Source organism: Physella acuta, unplaced genomic scaffold, assembly GCF_028476545.2.
Source record: "Physella acuta isolate Inbredline_101_S28 unplaced genomic scaffold, ASM2847654v3 ptg001328l, whole genome shotgun sequence".
NCBI lineage: Eukaryota > Metazoa > Mollusca > Gastropoda > Physidae > Physella > Physella acuta.
The window spans coordinates 511,234-530,106 of record NW_026732843.1 but is presented as its reverse complement, the minus strand read 5'-3'; the positions used below and the strand labels follow the sequence as shown (position 1 = coordinate 530,106).

The 18,873-nt window shown below is 39.2% G+C and overlaps 2 protein-coding genes across 2 annotated transcripts in view; one reads left to right on the top strand and one right to left on the bottom strand.

The window, feature by feature from the left end:
* Positions 1 to 18,873, bottom strand: part of LOC131958447 (ragulator complex protein LAMTOR5-like) — a 182,498-nt gene that overhangs the window by 147,758 nt on the left and 15,867 nt on the right. The window lies entirely within an intron of this gene.
* On the top strand, positions 5,476 to 10,249 carry LOC131958445 (peroxidasin). The gene is made up of 4 exons (XM_059323500.1): positions 5,476 to 5,524; positions 6,069 to 6,276; positions 7,255 to 7,410; positions 10,144 to 10,249. The coding sequence occupies exons 2-4, from the start codon at positions 6,124 to 6,126 to the stop codon at positions 10,153 to 10,155; spliced, it is 321 nt and encodes a 106-aa protein (XP_059179483.1). The 5' UTR covers positions 5,476 to 5,524; positions 6,069 to 6,123; the 3' UTR covers positions 10,156 to 10,249.

The window sequence follows — 18,873 nt, the reverse complement described above, 5'->3', positions numbered from 1 at the left end:
CCCCATGATGTAACTGTTCGTACCAATAGCCCAGAGAATTTTAACAAGTAATGTTATAAGCTGTTGCTAATGTAGTCAAAGGCATCACAACAAATTGATTTCAGTTTAATAAAAGTTTGGTGACTAGACTGCACTGTAGTAACTTTGCTACAATATGTAAGCTTTTAAATGAGTTAAAATTAAGAAAATAAAACAATTTTCTTAGTATAATTAAAACACTGATCGCTAAAATGAATAAGATATATTATTTTCTCTCCTAAATCTCATATTGAACTTGCTGTTTTTGAATCCTTCATGGTAAACTCAATTAAATGCGCAGAAGAAGAAGAAATATTTATCTTTTTGCCTACATTTTGCGGTTCTAGCTAGAGGAAGATGGAAAACATTAGGAATACTCTCGATCCAAGACTTTGAAGTTAATTTTTTTTTTGCGTAAACATCTAACAACAAGGGATGCCACTCTAAGCAGAGCAGTCGGGAGACGGTTACATTTCGTCAACACAAACTGGTGGTATTGGCAATAAAAAGAATCTAAGTAGCATTATTCTGGCTTTGACGTCTGTGCTTACTGACTCAACACATTCAAGGTAGGTAAACGCTCAATTTTTATTGTCTTTATAACAAATGGGAAATTATACAACTATAACTAAAGTCTAAACCGATTTGTTTCTAACACGTAGATCTAGATCTAGGTCAAGATCCCGATAAATTGCAATGTTAAATATACGTTTACATCGTTTGAAATTCGATCAATTTAAAAACTAACTATACTAGCGTACTTTTACGCATATGGGCGCGCTAGTCTGGGGATTTTGTTAATCTCTCTATTGTCATATTCCCGGGAGGGTCGGTGGGGCACAGTCACCATTGGCCTTCATAATGCCTTGCCATGAGTGGTCCAAGAAAGTTTTTTTCTTGATTGTGCATACGGCAATAGCGGTCAAGTTCCTGATGTCATCCAGCCATCTCTTTCCACGCCTGTCTCAGCGCCAGAGTTTCTTTCAGCCATCTCCTCGCCGCCACCAAAACACGATTACCACCCCCACCCAATCCCCTCACCCCACCATCCCCTCACCCCCACCCAATCCCCACACCCTCACCCAATCCCCTCACTCCCAATCCCCTCCCCCCTCCCAATCCCCTCACCCCCACCCAATCCCCTCAACCCCCCCCCCAATCCCCTCACCCTCACCCAATCCCTTCACCCCTCCCAATCCCCTCACCCCCACCCAATTCCCTCAACCCCCCCCCAATCCCCTCACCCTCACCCAATCCCCTCACCTCCCAATCCCCTCACCCCACCCAATCCCCTCACCCCCACCCAATCCCCTCACTCCCAATCCCCTCACCCCCACCCAATCCCCTCACCCCTACCCAGGACTAAATAGAAAAAGATACGTAATTTATATAAAAATATATACTTTATATACTTTAATCAGTGTCCGAACCCTGCTCCTCCCAGAATTTTAAGTGCGCGCCTCTCCAGGAGAAAAAAAATAGCAGAAAGAAACGCTGATCGCCCCTCCCCGACAACTCACAAAGGCACCTTTATGTAAAAAATAGATTTTAAAAAACGTTATAAAGCAAACATCAATACTTGCAATCAAAAAAAGAAAATACATTGATTTTCTTTATAAAACTAAAATGTATAAAAGCTTGGGTCGCTCATAAAAAATGTATTCCTATTTAGTTCTCCATCTAGTACAGTAGCTCGAAAGTCGAAGTGCTAACTTGTGACCTAGCTAGTTTAAGTTTGAACAGCACACCTAATATAGCGATTAATGAATACTACACATAACACAAACATTAGCGAAGTTATTTAAAAGATTATTTCTGTAAGAAATTTTATATATTTTCGTTCCATCGCAAAAAAAAGCAGTCAAGAAAAACCATATAAGTCAACATTAATTAAGCAGATTTGTATCCCTTTGTAAGATCCTGACTCCAACAAAGATGAAACACATCCTTGGGATGTTTTGTTTGGCCGCTCTGGTAGTGGTGTCCACATCGTATTTCGACCGAGGTTTTTGTGATGGGGATGTCTGTGGGGTAATTGGATTTCTTATTTGTTGATGTTTTGTATATTTTTGTGTACAGAAATACATATAATTAAAATTTCTATCCATGAATAAAAACCTTCTCAAATAAAATAAACTTTAGTACTGGGTTAATGTCTGCTAACTAACCCCGAACACTATTATATTTATATTTTGACTTCACTAATCGATGGGCAGAATTTCTGGAGAGAGAACTAGATCTATTTTTTACCGTTTTTCTATAGCTCCATTCTAGTGCTAGACTTATAGAATGGTTAGATTTGTCTACCATTAACTGCTCGTTAGGCGTTCGCCCAGATAGCTTTTGTCTGGACGATAATAAAGATTTTCCGACATCGATGATTGCCCTAAAAGTACTCCAATAAGTATTAGCACAAATATTTTAAAATTATAAATTAATTCTGACCCGTTAAAATTGTTACATAATGGTTGCTAAATTTTAATTGGTAAACTTGGGGAAATATCTCTAAGTTCGGTATAGGCCTTGTCATTTTACATTAAATAAAGGAGATTTCATGTACGCTCTGAAAAAAAAAAGCGTCATTTGTTACTGACTTAGAACCGCTTATTTAGCCGATACTGCAAGGTGATTTTTTCGGAAAGCATAGAGATCGTTTATACATTGTGTTTAACCGATTAGTTAATAATGTAACTGATTTTTAGGTACAATAAGATATAAAATGTTTTATAACGATTGATAGTTATTCTTGGGTATGATTATTACTCTTTATGGAAACTTTTGTTTATTTTATTCTTCAATTACGTTTTTTGTCTTTGTGCTTAGTGCTTAAAGTCTATCGCAACAAACACATCAAACCTATTATGTCTTCAATTATTAGCTCGCTCTAAAATGCCCTTAATAAATTATCTCTTTCCTAATTGACGGTTAGTCCCGTTATTTTGAACTACATATATGTTTCTCCAGCATCAGAATGACTAACTGTATTTTGTGACACTTAGACACTAGATGAACCCCCTGAACCCGAACCCTGTGACTGTGAGGAGGAAGAACACGTCATTTGCGCAAATGAGGAGTGCGACACTTCGACAGAATGTGCCCCTGGTTTGGTATTGGTAAATGACCCTGACAAGTGCTGCCCTCGTTGCGAGGTATTACGCTCAAAATCTTAAAATAGTTTTTGACTTAATTAAAAAAGAACAATTAGGTTAAAAACTAAAGAATACGCTTACTGTAGCGGCTGCGTCTGTGTAGTTAGATGACAACGTATCTAGGGCACATATTGTACGGAACAACACTCAGACACAACACCAACAACAATTACAAACAACTCACCAACAATCTGACAGAACACAACCAAGAGAAATCTTACTTAACCTACACCATAAATCAGTGGCGTAGCCAGGATCGTCTCAAGGGGGGGGGGGGGGGGGGGTTACAATTTTTACCCGGAGACAAACTTTCGATTTGCACCCCCCTCAGACTTTTGATTTGCACCCCCCCCCATCAAACTTTTGATTTCCACCCCCCCATACTTTATATATATATATACCGAGGGGTCTATAGGGGGGGGTTATGACCCCCCCCTAACCACTCCCCCCCCTGCCTTCGCCACTGCCATAAATATATAAAGAGAAAAAATTAATTTCTCTCCTTTAAACCCTGGATGTAGGAATGGAATGGAAAAGGTTAGAAAATTAAAATCTGTAAATATAAATAGCCTACGTTTGTTTTAAAAGTAAACCGGTAGTGATCTCCCCTAAACTTTCTCAAATATTCCTATATAACATGGGGGATGGCAACTCGGGATATAGACATGATTTTTAAATCTATTTTTAAGTACTTAAACTTTTTAAACTAGAATAGAATCTCGTAGAAAAAAAGAATTGCAAACCAAGTAAACGCCAAACGAAATGTGTATAGTAGAACGGAATATTACTAGTACTTTATATATTCACTTGCGTTTTTTTTTTGAGAAATCGGAAATAACGTAAAAAACAAACTAATTAAAAACAAACGAATTAAAAACAAACGAATTAAAAGCAAGCGAAAAAAAAAAATTGTGATGTCTTGTACAAAGTGTACTTTTTCTTTCTTTAGCCTGAACCTGCTCCGGAGAACTCTGCCAAGAACCCCCTCGTCTGACTTAGCCTTTTGTCTTCCATTAAAAGTACCCACACACCAAACAACATCAACAAATAAAATTGCCTACCACCAGTCCATGTTTGTATATTTTGGTTATTTCACTTTTAAAAGTTGTCACATTTGCCGATTTGTTCCCGTTGCTTTGTAACTTAATACGCTTTTATTTAGTTCACAATGTCTGCTTGTTTGTTTGATTGTGGAATGTCACAAAACTTTAACTTAATATTAGTCTACATATTGTAATGCAACTATTGCGATTTTACTTTCCAGATACATTCGTGTTTGGTGACAATGCAAGAATATCTAACATTAAATTAAAATCTAATTAGTTATAAGATTAGTCATTAAAATTTAACTAATAGTTTACGAATTTCATTAAAAAGGAGCTAAAAATAGTATTTACCATGCTGGCCACACTCCCCTGTATGTTGACCACATTCCCCTGTATGCTGACCACACTCCCCTGTGTGCTGACCACACTCCCCTTGTATGCTGACCGCACTCCCCTTGTATGCTGACCACACTCCCCTTGTATGCTGACCACACTCCCCTTTTATGCTGACCACACTCCCCTGTATGCTGACCACACTCCCCTTGTATGCTGACCACACTCTCCTTGTATGCTGACCACATTCTTCTTGTATGCTGACCACACTCTCCTGTATGCTGACCACACTCCCCTTTTATGCTGACCACACTCTCCTTGTATGCTGACCACATTCTTCTTGTATGCTGACCACACTCTCCTTGTATGCTGACCACATTCCCCTGTATGCTGACCACACTCCCCTGTATGTTGACTACACTCCCCTGTATGCTGACCACACTCCCCTTGTATGCTGACCACACTCCCCTTGTATGCTGACAACACTCCCCTTGTATGCTGACCACACTCCCCTTGTATGCTGACCACACTCTCCTTGTATGCTGACCACATTCTTCTTGTATGCTGACCACACTCTCCTGTATGCTGACCACACTCCCCTGTATGCTGACCACACTATAGCGATGACGGTAGGAAGGACTGACACACTACTTGGCCGCTTATATTATATATATATATATATATATATATATATATATATATATATATATATATATATATATATATATATGTGTGTGTGTGTGTGTGTGTGTTCTGTGTTGGTATGTGCCCACAGCATGCCCATTTTTCCAACATTAATTACACACTACGCCCTTGAACAATGCTACAATCTGTTAATATACTGTTAGTCAAATGACTCGCTAATTGGTTGAGTTTATTCAGACTACTAGTACTACTATAAATACTTATTGACTTATCACCATTGACTAATGACGCTGCTGCCCTTCAGATTTGGTTCTCAGGTTATTCTAGTTATCGGTAAGTTTTTAACTGTACTCTCACGCTTTGGTCTTATCGTCTATCTGAAAGTTATACCACCTAGCGTGCAATTATGTGTGGTGAATGTCAGACAATTAAGCAGCTATGCGGCGTCGTCCTGCTGAAAATGTCAGCCGTGTCTTCTGTTGATATAAATGTTCAGTACCAGATGTCTCCAATCGACTAGATACTCTGATTTTGTTTTATTAGCAGTAAGATTTTTAAGAATTTTTTTGTTTTGTTTTTGTATTTGTATTTTTTTCTCCGTTTTGACATTTCTTTGTTAAATGCTTGACCATTTATTTTAATTACTTTGTCGTTATTTTAACCGTCTTCATTATTTGTATTTTGTCATTATTTTAGTAATAGAGCAAATGTTGTGTACTTTTGCTAATAATTGTGTACAGAACTGTGTCACGTTCATTTGTACGTAGTCATTGTTTTGTTACTGTACTTGTCCGTATCGTTGTTTATAATCTTATGTTTGTGCTATATTTAACTTCCAGAGTCGAAATATCACTTTCTGTTAATATTGCTATTTCAGTTGCAACTCCTGCTTCCAACCCCTCTACAGGTTTAACTTCCAGCACCATTCGACGATGATGAAATACGTTCTAGTTTTGGTCTTGCTGGCAGCAGCAACTGCCACAGCAGACGACACAACAGCAGACGACACAACAGCAGAAGTTGCAGGTGAAGAAGAAATAGAGGTAGCAGAAGGTACCTGTGAGATTGATGGCGTCACCTATCAGGTATTGGAATTTAAATTCTCGAAAGTGTTTTAGGTTCGAACCATAAACGTTGTCAAAAACAACAATGGTGACATTTAGATGTATTGATGGATTGGTGATTGGTGTACGAAGTCAGTGACTACTGACATATATACCAATGAATATTGTTACCACACCAGTGACCATAGCTAGGTATAACCGGAATATGGTGTACCATATTAGTGACAACATCTAGATACATATAGGAATATGGAGTACCATATTAGTGACAACATCTAGATACAGCAAGGAATATGGAGTACCATATTAGTGACAACATCTAGATACATATAGGAATAAGGTGTACCATATTAGTGACAACATCTAGATACATATAGGAATATGGTGTACCATATTAGTGACAACATCTAGATACATACAGGAATATGGAGTACAATATTAGTGAAAACATCTAGATACAGCAAGGAATATGGAGTACCATATTAGTGACAACATCTAGCTACATATAAGAATATGGAGTACCATATTAGTGACAACATCTAGCTACATATAGGCATATGGTGTACCATATTAGTGACAACATCTAGATACAGCAAGGAATATGGAGTACCATATTAGTGACAACATCTAGCTACATATAGGAATATGGAGTACCATATTAGTGACAACATCTAGCTACATATAGGAATATGGTGTACCATATTAGTGACAACATCTAGATACAGCAAGGAATATGGAGTACCATATTAGTGACAACATCTAGATACATATAGGAATATGGTGTACCATATTAGTGACAACATCTAGATACAGCAAGGAATATGGTGTACCACACAAGTGATCACAGCTAGATATAACATCGAATGTAACGTATCAGATGTAGGGACGGTAGAAATGTTAACCTTTTTGGGTATTTTCTCATGTAAAAATATTCCTATGTGAATGTTTTCTGTGATGTCGTTGTACAATTAAAACTGTAGATTGCTTTGGTCACTTTAGTTCAACGATGAACTCCCATCTGATGACCCATGTACTCAATGTTACTGTCACGGCCAGCCAACACCCTTGTGCACGAGGGTATACTGCGACTGGCCAGACTGCCCTGAAGGCTACGAGATCTTCTACCCAAAAGACGAGTGCTGCCCTGGATGTCAGGTAATGGTATATGTTTACTTACAGCTAACCTCGGCCTTGACTCAAAGATTAATTATGCTCTAAATGGCAGGTACTTGTAGGTAAGATTGGTTACAGCTTACATTGACCTAGACCTTGATCCAATAAAGTCCGAGGTGTGCGGGGCAGACCCTGATCGATACGTATCCTCTTCAGTGAGGGGAGATTCAAAAATTGGTTTTGATGACTGTCAAAATATACTTTCGTTATGAAAAGATTATATAATAATGTTTTATCTTGCTTGGAAATTTTGATTGCCAGCAATTAGGAGTGAATTATTAATTAGACACATTTAATACTTACACTGAATAAATCACTTCAACGATTCATTTAAAAACCCTGCTATTGAATGGGTTTTTTTTTTGTTTTTCGTTTTTACTTTCTCGTATACGAATTATAGAGAAAGTATTGTATCGTGAAAAAAAATCCAGATTTTTATAAATCTCGACGAGAAAAACATAGTTTTGCAGCTTTGTTGCTATGTCTGTGTGTGTGTAAACACGGTAACTTGGGTAACGTTACAGCTAGGTTGATGAAATTATAAATATAAGTATTATATCAAATTTGTAGCTCTGTATCAACTTTTCAGCGATTTCCCGTAACCGAAAGTGGAATTTATTCTATTTTCAATTTTTCAAAACCTATAACTTGATTACTGTTTCAGATAGAAGAACGAAATTTTACATATAAGAAAAAAATATTTAATTTTCTGCCGTCTTATAAATTTTGAGTAATTTCCGTTGAACGAAAGTAGTAATTTACGCTCTTCCGATTTCTCAAAAAACGCATGTGAATTTATAAAGTACTAATAATATTCCGCAACATTATACACATTTTGTTTGGCGTTCACTTGGTGCGCAATTCGTTTTTTCTACTAGATTCTATTCTTTTTTAAAAAGTAATTAAAAATCATGTCTATATCCCGAGTTGCCACCCCCGTAGTGTTATATAAGAATATTCGAGAAAGTTTAGGGGAGGTAAACCCGGCTTATTTTAATTTTATTATTTTCGGCCCATAAAATATTTGTATACATTTCAAAGCATACGTCTTGATAAGTTTATCTTTAGATCTAAATCTAAACTTGGAAGATGACGGCATTAAGCACTGTGTAATGTTTTCGACATTGGAAATTAATGCTATTTTCTATTCTACATTCTACAATCAATGACGCCATTAGTATTGTGTACTTTTCGTAGTTTATACTTTTTACTAGCCGTCCCGGCCAGGCCCTGCTCTGGTTTCCGTGAAAAACCTTTCTGTTAAAGACCATTACCTGTGTGTTTAGTAATCATCATAAACCCGGCATTGCCCACCCAAACCACAACCAACCAAAACAACAAAACGCAAACATAACGCTAACACAATTACAAATACAAACAAAAACAAAAACCTAACAACAAACCCAACCACAACCACAAACACCAATACAAACACAAAGAAAAAACAAACAAAAAAGCAAACGAAAACAAAAACCTAACAACAAACCCAACCACAAACACCAATACCAACAAAAAAAAACAACGAAAAAGCAAACGAAAACAAACCAAATCCAAACGCAAAACCAACCAAAAACACAAATACAAACCCAAACAAAAAAAACACAAACAAAAACGAAAAAAGAAAGAACAAAACCGAACCAAATCAAAACGCAACCACTAACGCAAACCCACCTAAACACAAAGAAAACACTAACGCGAACATAAACGCCCGGGGCGGAATCACCTGTTTTAGCTTAATGAACGACTATAGTACCCCAACTTATTCATAGTCTTTTGCACTCACTTAAACGAACGCGCCTGTTTCAATTTGATGAACAATTTTAATACTCCAAGCTTATCCGTAAAATACCTACAACATTTGCACTTGATCAATCCCCGCTAATTATGTAATTATTTTTTTTTCCCAACACCAAAACAAAGTAATTAAAAAGTAAATTATTTTCGACTAATGCAATGGTTTTATAAAGGGAAGTAATTTTGTTTTCCTAATTTATCAAAGGGAAGTAAGTGCTATAGGACTAAATAAAGACATAATTAGAATTTTTGTAAAAGATGATATTTTTTTAAAACTTGTGTTTAATGAACATGCCGACAATTATTACTATAATTTGAAAAATGAAAATTATTTCCCAACACTTTCAATAGTAATTTTTTAGCTCATAAATTTAGACAAATGCGCACGATAATTTTCTAACACTTAAATTCATACAATTCCAACGACAAACATATGCATTACATACAGAACTGAGCTTTATATATTAGATTAACATTGTTTTATTATGATAGTTTTCTATTTGTTTTATGTTACGTCTTTTTTTTTTTGCCAGAGATAGCCTTTGTGCTACTTAGATGTTCTCCAGAGCGTCGTTACAACAAGAAACATTTTTCCGGTTGCATAATCAAAGATGTGTTTTTACCTTCTATTTTCCGTCTCTAAATGAAATTTAGTTTATAATTTTAATGCATCAAACATATTAGTTTTAACAAAATTCAGTATCTTTGAGTTCTCCATATATTGCTAAGAATACTGATCTCATAGCCTCGGAAAATATGTAGCAAACAGAGAGAGAAAGAGAGAGAGAGAGAGAAAAGTGCACACATGGACTGTTATATACTAGGAGGATTTTTATCTATCGTTTCTATCCATTTATGTTTTATTTTAACATTGAATATCTTGTTATAAAGTCACAATTAGTTCTCCTTCTTTTTTCATAGCCCATCCCGTAAAGAGGGACACCTTGTCTGACGATGGCCTGAAGGTGATTTTATCATCGATAAAAAACTGAAACATGAATCATAAATAAAAATATTTAAATCATCGTTTTCTTTGTACAATTTTCCTAATTTCTGTGTACGACTTTATTAATTACCTCGATAATTAAAATAGCTTTAAAATCTCATTTATGAAGTAGTATACGAGTGGCAGATCATACATGTTAACCCGATGATCTAGAGTTCGGATCTTTAGCCAAGTTATGTGTAAGATATACCAGGTGTATAAAGGAGGTGACGAAATGTTCGATACAAGCATGATATAACACAACTTTATATTGCTGGAAAGATTTAAAGGAAAACTGAAAAATGCTAACACCCACACTCAGTATTTATGTCAGCATAATATCATAGACAGGTAGCAAGGCCACAATACAAGTTTGGTGGACTATGAAATGATTTCCAACAGCTTTAACAATTGTAAAAAAATTGTAACCCTTATAGAATAGAGTTATCTATGCATTTAATGTAGGCGTCGTTTTGTTATTCAATGCTGAAGGGACCAGCAACAGGTGTAAAATGTGCATTTCTCATAAATGTAATTTCCAGCAGATATTAAGCTCACCATCCCCCACTATCAGGGTAAGCTGTTTGCTTGTCCATCCCCCACTATCAGGGTAAGCTGTTTGCTTGTCCATCCCCCACTATCAGGGTAAGCTGTTTGCTGTCCATCCCCCACTATCAGGGTAAGCTGTTTGCTTGTCCATCCCCCACTATCAGGGTAAGCTGTTTGCTGTCCATCTCCTACCGATTGGTAGACTTATTGCTGTACGTTTTATTCCATCGAGGGAGGTTGTTTGCTGTTCTGCTCCTCAAACGATGTATAATTAGGCGGGACGAGGGAAGATTAGCTGGTGAAATCAACAACAAGATTAGGAATACATTTTGTAATCTACGAGCCGACCCGCAGCGTATCAAATGCCGCTATTTAGTTGTTTTATTTTCTACTTTTCAGTAATTCATAATTTGTGAATTCGACAGTACCAATGCTGCCACTGAAAATATTTGCTTTAAAACACTAACCCCCCCCCCCCCCAACCCCTACCCTACACCCCCCCCCCCCCCCGTGAATAGCAGCCTCCTCTTAGTTACCTCCTGTAAGTTTAAAATCGTTTCAAACTAAATTATCTGCCCATAATAGCCGTTAACAAACCCGGTTCTACGATTTGTAAACATTTAGAGTGAACACCGCTCACCAGATCATGTGGGGGTGGGGTGGGGGTGGTAGTGATAGTGATAGAGAGGAAGAGAGGGGACTGCAAAGGCGCGCTTGCAGCTTGTTTTCTAACGGCTCTCAGAAGAGAATTATATATACGAGCCGACCCGCAGCGTATCATACGCCGCTATTTAGTTGTTTTATTTTCTACTTTTCAGTAATTCATAATTTTTTAATTCGACAGTACCAATGCTGCCACTGAAAATATTTGCTTTAAAACACTAACCCCCCCCCATTTCCCCTAACCCCGACCCTACACCCCCCCCCCCCCCCGTGAAAGCAGCCTCCTCTTAGTTATTTCTTAGTTACCCCCTGTAAGTTTAAAATCGAACTAAATTATCTGCCCCTAATAGAAACCCGGCTGTACGGCTCTACGATTTGTAAACATTTAGCTTTGTAAAAATTTAGAGTGAACACCGCTCACCAGACAGTGTTGGGGTGGGGTGGGGGCTGGTAGTGATAGTGATAGAGAGAAAGAGAGGGGACTGCAAGGAGGCGCTTGCAGCTTGTTTTCTAACTGATCCCAGAAGAGAATTATATATATAGATAGATGAAACTATACAATCATACGAGCTTCTCTTTTCTAACACATCGGCTTTGTCAGAATCAGGGTAACATCTGGGATGAGTCAGGGTTGCTAGTTGTCCGGACTGTAAGATATGGGTCAGGGTTGATAGCGTTGGATTCCACTGGTTGAGTCAGGGTTGCTAGTTGTCCGGACTGTAAGATATGGGTCAGGGTTGATAGCGTTGGATTCCACTGGTTGAGTCAGGGTTGCTAGTTGTCCGGACTGTAAGATATGGGTCAGGGTTGATAGCGTTGGATTCCACTGGTTGAGTCAGGGTTGCTAGTTGGCCGGACTGTAAGATATGGGTCAGGGTTGATAGTGTTGGATTGCGCTGGTTGAGTCAGGGTTGCTAGTTGGCCGGAATATACATGGTTGGGTCAGGGTTGCTACTGAGTTGGACTGTAATAGATGGGTCAAGGTTGCTGGTCAGTTGGACTGTACAGGGTTGCTAGTCAGAATAATTTTGTAAAGGGTTGCGTCAGGGTTGCTAGCTAGTTTGACTGTACATGGTTGGGTCAGGGTTGCTAGTGAGAATGATTGTACATGGTTGGGTCAGGGTTGCTAGTGAGAATGATTGTACAAGGTTGGGTCGGGGTTGCTAGAGAGTTGGACTGAACAAGGTTGGACCAGGGGTGTTAATGAATTGGACTGTTTGGGTTTGGGTTTTTTTAGTGAGCAGCTGTACTGTTTATGGTTAGATCATTATACAAAGCCGAACATAATGCGTATTTTATATTTACATTTTTAAAAAATTTCTTGCATTTTTGACTTGATGATTGTTTTGTAAAAAGATTACCGTAGCTGCGGTTAAATTATCTTTATTCTATAGACACCATCCCACGCTCTTGTATATTCTTTTTTCCCTTTGTTTTTAAACCACTGTGAAAGCCGAGTCCTCTTTCTCCTACAATCAAACTTATCAAAGATAAGCAAAAGTTCAAACCACTTCCATGACTTATTTCCCTTTTTTAAATTGTCAAACAGGGGTGCTCATAAGCTCATTTTAATAGATTAATATTTTTTTTATAAAGTAGGCCTACTTACTTAAGAATGACATTGTATAAAAAGAAAATGTATTTAAAATAAATAATATAAATTTAAAAAAAAACATAAAAATAAACATAACACGAGACACCATTACTTATACAAAGCTTTCATGTTTTATATTCTTTTTACCGACGAGAAGTTAAAAGGTCTTATAGCAGAGATAAAATAAAACAGATTTTCAAAACAGACTAATGCACTCACACACTTGACAAGTTGTAATTTTGTTTGAATTATTAATCCCAAATTCATTTCAGCTCTACTTTAAAAAAAAAAAAAAAAAAAAATTCCCCCTCTCCCCCCCCCCCCCCCTCGTCCCCTCAGCCCACCACGCCGAGAAAAAAAAAATCCCTTGAATCATCATTTAATTACACATTTGCATTTTCAGTTTCAGGTTGGTTTTTAATTTTTATTTTTTCTTTATACTTAGACGTTTTGTATTAGATATATGTATAAGTAAACCATCTTAAATGAATGAAAGCAGGCTACAAGTAAGAAAGAAATATTACTATTGTAAATCTGTATCAGTCCTCACAAGCCGATGATGAAAACTGTAATACTAAATCGAACACACAACTGACGCTATAAATTACGTGTCTGAGGCAAAAAAAAAAAAAAAGTAATTTGTTTGAATTGAAAAAATAAAAAATTGTTTTTCAAACCCCGAACAGGCCAGCAATGGGTATCCCATGTTCCTATTTTGTGTTTATATATAGGCTATATATATATATATATATATATATATATATATATATATATATATATATATATATATATATATATATATATATATATAGGGTTGGGCCTACACATTTTATTTGCGGGGTGGCCCTTTTTTTCTAGTTCCGCCACTGTCTACAGGTCGATGAAAGACCCTTGCACTGTCCGTGACTGTGACGAGTCGTGACAATCGAACTGCATGGATGAGTACTGTGAGGTGCCCGTGTGTGCTGCCGGCTCGCATGTGGTGTTCCCTAAGGACCAGTGCTGCGCCATCTGCGTTAAGGTCAATTAGCCCTCAATCCTACGCACCTGCTCTCATTCCCACACTGCTCTAAGTGCTGTCCCACCTGCTCTCAGAGCTATTCCATTTTTTCTCAGTGGCCCCAGATGTTGTCAGAGCTGCTCTCATAGCTACCACTCCTGCTCTCATTGCTGCCCCATTGAGATAAATTGTAACTTATTACTACTTTTCTGGGAGCGTTTAAACTTTTACATTCAATGTTAATTTATTTCTTTTTATTGTTCTTACTTTTTGAGTTCAAGAAACTTTTCATTTTATTTTAGAACTGATGACGATGTAGGTTACACGATGAAGAAGATGATGAAGGTCAGTAACCCATTAAAATAAAGATTTTAAAATGAAACAATTGAAATGTATGTCGTGTAAACTTATCAGCGTATGACTATTGGATTCAAATATTAGTATGTGTGGTTTTGCTTGTTTATTGATTACGAGACAAATGGCCCATTGAGGGAGAGATACAACGGGCGCTAGGTTGATAGTGTTGTTTTTTTCTCTAAGTCGAAACCAAAAACAAAATTACCACCTCAACTACAAATTTAACCGGAAACGCAAAATGTAATTGAAAATGGATTTCTGACCAGAATCTGCAGTTTAACCGGAATTAAGCTTGATCTTCGCGTAGTTAGGGTCCCATGACAATTGACCTCAGGATAAATTATCTCAGACAAAATATCTCAGACAAAATATCTCGCGGACAAAAATTATCAGGACAAAATATATCAGGACAAATACTATCATGGACAAATGATCTCAGACAAAATATCTCACAACAGAATTTTGATAGTATGCAGAATGATTTTAGATGATTTGAACTTTTTTTTATTGACTGTCAATATGGTTTTGTTTATTTTTTACGCATCATAATTGTAAATTAAATGAATTTGTTAAACTTAACCAAACCATCAAAAGATTTATTAAACTTAATTTTTGTAATAGCATTTGATTTGAAAAAGTAAAAATTAAAACAAACTTACTCCTTTAGCCTGAAAGGTATGATAAATGATAATGTAATAAGCAAAGTAACGGTAGCTATACAAAATTAATGTTCAAAACACGCGAAATATTTTTTAATAAACCGGGAGTGATCTCCCCTAAACTTTCTTGAACATTCTTATATAAAACAACAGGGGATGGGAACTCGGGCTATAGACATGATTTTTAATCCATTTTAAATACTTAAAATTTTAAAAATAGAATAAAATCTGGTAGACAAAAGAATTGCACACCAAGTGAACGCCAAATAAATAAGTGCATAATAGTGCGCAATATTATTAGTACTTTAAAAATTTGCATTAGTTTTTTTGAGAAATCGAAAGTAGCGTAAATTACTACTTCCGGTCAGCGGAAATTACTCAAAATTTAACAGAAGGTAGAGAATTAGGTCTTTTACTTACATGTGAAATTTCATTTATCTATCTGAAATAGTACTCAAGTTATAGGCTTTTGAAAAATTCAAAGTAGAAAAAGTACCACTTCCGGTTATCAGAAATCGCTCAAAAGTTGATACGGATCTACGATTATGATAAAATACTTATATATGAAATTTCATTAACCTAGATGTAACGGTACTCAAGTAATCGTGTTTACACACGGACAGACAGACAGACACACACACACACACACACACACACACACACACACACACACACACACACACACACACACACAGACATACGGACAAGATTGCAAAATTATGTTTTTCCGTATCAGTGAGGTCTAAAATGTCGAGATTTGTAAAAATCTCGATTTTTTTTTTGCACGATTACAATACTTTCTCTATACTTCGTATATACGAGAAAGTAAAAATGTGAATGGGTATTCTGGTTCGTAACGAACTACCATTGTTTTTATTGCATCATCAAAACTATTAAAATTTAGGTGTGAGATATTTTGTCTGATATATTTTGTATGAGATCAATTGTCCATGGTATCATTTGTCCTGACATATTTTGTCCTGGTATCTTTTTTCCGTGAGATCATTTGTCCTTGAGATATTTTGTCTAAGATCAATTGTCCTGTGACCATGTTGGCCACACTCCCCGTGTATGCTAGCCACACTCCCCTGTATGCTGACCACACTCCCCGTGTATGCTAGCCACACTCCCCTGTATGCTGACCACACTTCCCGTGTATGCTGGCCACACTCCCCGTGTATGCTGGCCACACTCCCCGTGTATGCTAGCCACACTCCCCGTGTATGCTAGCCACACTCCCCGTGTATGCTGGCCACACTCCCCTGTATGCTGACCACACTCCCCGTGTATGCTGGCCACACTCCCCGTGTATGCTAGCCACACTCCCCGTGTATGCTAGCCACACTCCCCGTGTATGCTAGCCACACTACTCTGTATGCTAGCCACACTCCCCGTGTATGCTAGCCACACTACTCTGTATGCTAGCCACACTCCCCGTGTATGCTAGCCACACTCCCCGTGTATGCTAGCCACACTCCCCGTGTATGCTAGCCACACTCCCCGTGTATGCTGGCCACACTCCCCGTGTATGCTAGCCACACTACTCTGTATGCTAGCCACACTCCCCGCGTATGCTAGCCACACTACTCTGTATGCTAGCCACACTACTCTGTATGCTAGCCACACTACTCTGTATGCTAGCCACACTCCCCGTGTATGCTAGCCACACTACTCTGTATGCTAGCCACACTACATCTGTATGCTAGCCACACTACTCTGTATGCTAGCCACACTCCCCGTGTATGCTAGCCACACTACTCTGTATGCTAGCCACACTACTCGATATGCTAGCCACACTCCCCGCGTATGCTAGCCACACTCCCCGTGTATGCTGGCCACACTCCCCGTGTATGCTAGCCACACTACTCTGTATGCTAGCCACACTCCCCGCGTATGCTAGCCACACTACTCTGTATGCTAGCCACACTACTCTGTATGCTAGCCACACTACTCTGTATGCTAGCCACACTCCCCGTGTATGCTAGCCACACTACTCTGTATGCTAGCCACACTCCCCGTGTATGCTAGCCACACTACTCTGTATGCTAGCCACACTACATCTGTATGCTAGCCACACTACTCTGTATGCTAGCCACACTCCCCGTGTATGCTAGCCACACTACTCTGTATGCTAGCCACACTCCCCGTGTATGCTGGCCACACTCCCCGTGTATGCTAGCCACACTACTCTGTATGCTAGCCACACTACTCGATATGCTAGCCACACTCCCCGCGTATGCTAGCCACACTACTCTGTATGCTAGCCACACTACTCTGTATGCTAGCCACACTACTCTGTATGCTAGCCACACTACTCTGTATGCTAGCCACACTACTCTGTATGCTAGCCACACTCGCCGTGTATGCTAGCCACACTACTCTGTATGCTAGCCACACTACATCTGTATGCTAGCCACACTACTCTGTATGCTAGCCACACTCCCCTTGTATGCTAGCCACACTACTCTGTATGCTAGCCACACTCCCCGTGTATGCTAGCCACACTACTCTGTATGCTAGCCACACTCCCCGCGTATGCTAGCCACACTACTCTGTATGCTAGCCACACTACATCTGTATGCTAGCCACACTACTCTGTATGCTAGCCACACTCCCCGTGTATGCTAGCCACACTACTCTGTATGCTAGCCACACTCCCCGTGTATGCTAGCCACACTACTCTGTATGCTAGCCACACTACATCTGTATGCTAGCCACACTACTCTGTATGCTAGCCACACTCCCCGTGTATGCTAGCCACACTACTCTGTATGCTAGCCACACTCCCCGTGTATGTTAGCCACACTACTCTGTATGCTAGCCACACTCCCCGTGTATGCTAGCCACACTACTCTGTATGCTAGCCACACTACATCTGTATGCTAGCCACACTACTCTGTATGCTAGCCACACTCCCCGTGTATGCTAGCCACACTACTCTGTATGCTAGCCACACTCCCCGTGTATGCTAGCCACACTACTCTGTATGCTAGCCACACTCCCCGTGTATGCTAGCCACACTACTCTGTATGCTAGCCACACTCCCCGTGTATGCTAGCCACACTACTCTGTATGCTAGCCACACTCCCCGTGTATGCTAGCCACACTACTCTGTATGCTAGCCACACTACATCTGTATGCTAGCCACACTACTCTGTATGCTAGCCACACTCCCCGTGTATGCTAGCCACACTACATCTGTATGCTAGCCACACTACTCTGTATGCTAGCCACACTCCCCGTGTATGCTAGCCACACTACTCTGTATGCTAGCCACACTACATCTGTATGCTAGCCACACTACTCTGTATGCTGACCACACTCCCCGTGTATGCTGGCCACACTCCCCTGTATGCTGACCACACTCCCCTGTATGCTGACCACACTCCCCGTGTATGCTGGCCACACTACTCTGTATGCTAGCCACACTCCCCTGTATGCTAGCCACACTCCCCGTGTATGCTAGCCACACTACTCTGTATGCTAGCCACACTCCCCGTGTATGCTAGCCACACTACATCTGTATGCTAGCCACACTACTCTGTATGCTAGCCACACTCCCCTGTATGCTAGCCACACTACTCTGTATGCTAGCCACACTCCCCGTGTATGCTAGCCACACTACTCTGTATGCTAGCCACACTCCCCTGTATGCTAGCCACACTCCCCATGTATGCTATCGAACACCCAGCATGACACGCCTCTGGTCTGGTGGCCCGTCTGGAGTCGCGCCCATATGACCTATGTCGCGCCCATATGACCTATGTCGCGCCCATATGACCTATGTCGCGCCCATATGACCTATGTCGCGCCCATATGACCTATGTCGCGCCCATATGACCTA

Bases quoted from the DNA above. Each gene is read 5' to 3' on its own strand.
- LOC131958445 (XM_059323500.1), top strand. From the start codon at position 6,124: ATGATGAAATACGTTCTAGTTTTGGTCTTGCTGGCAGCAGCAACTGCC. The intron at 6,277-7,254 runs GTATTGGAATTT...TGGTCACTTTAG, and splicing joins TTGATGGCGTCACCTATCAG to TTCAACGATGAACTCCCATC.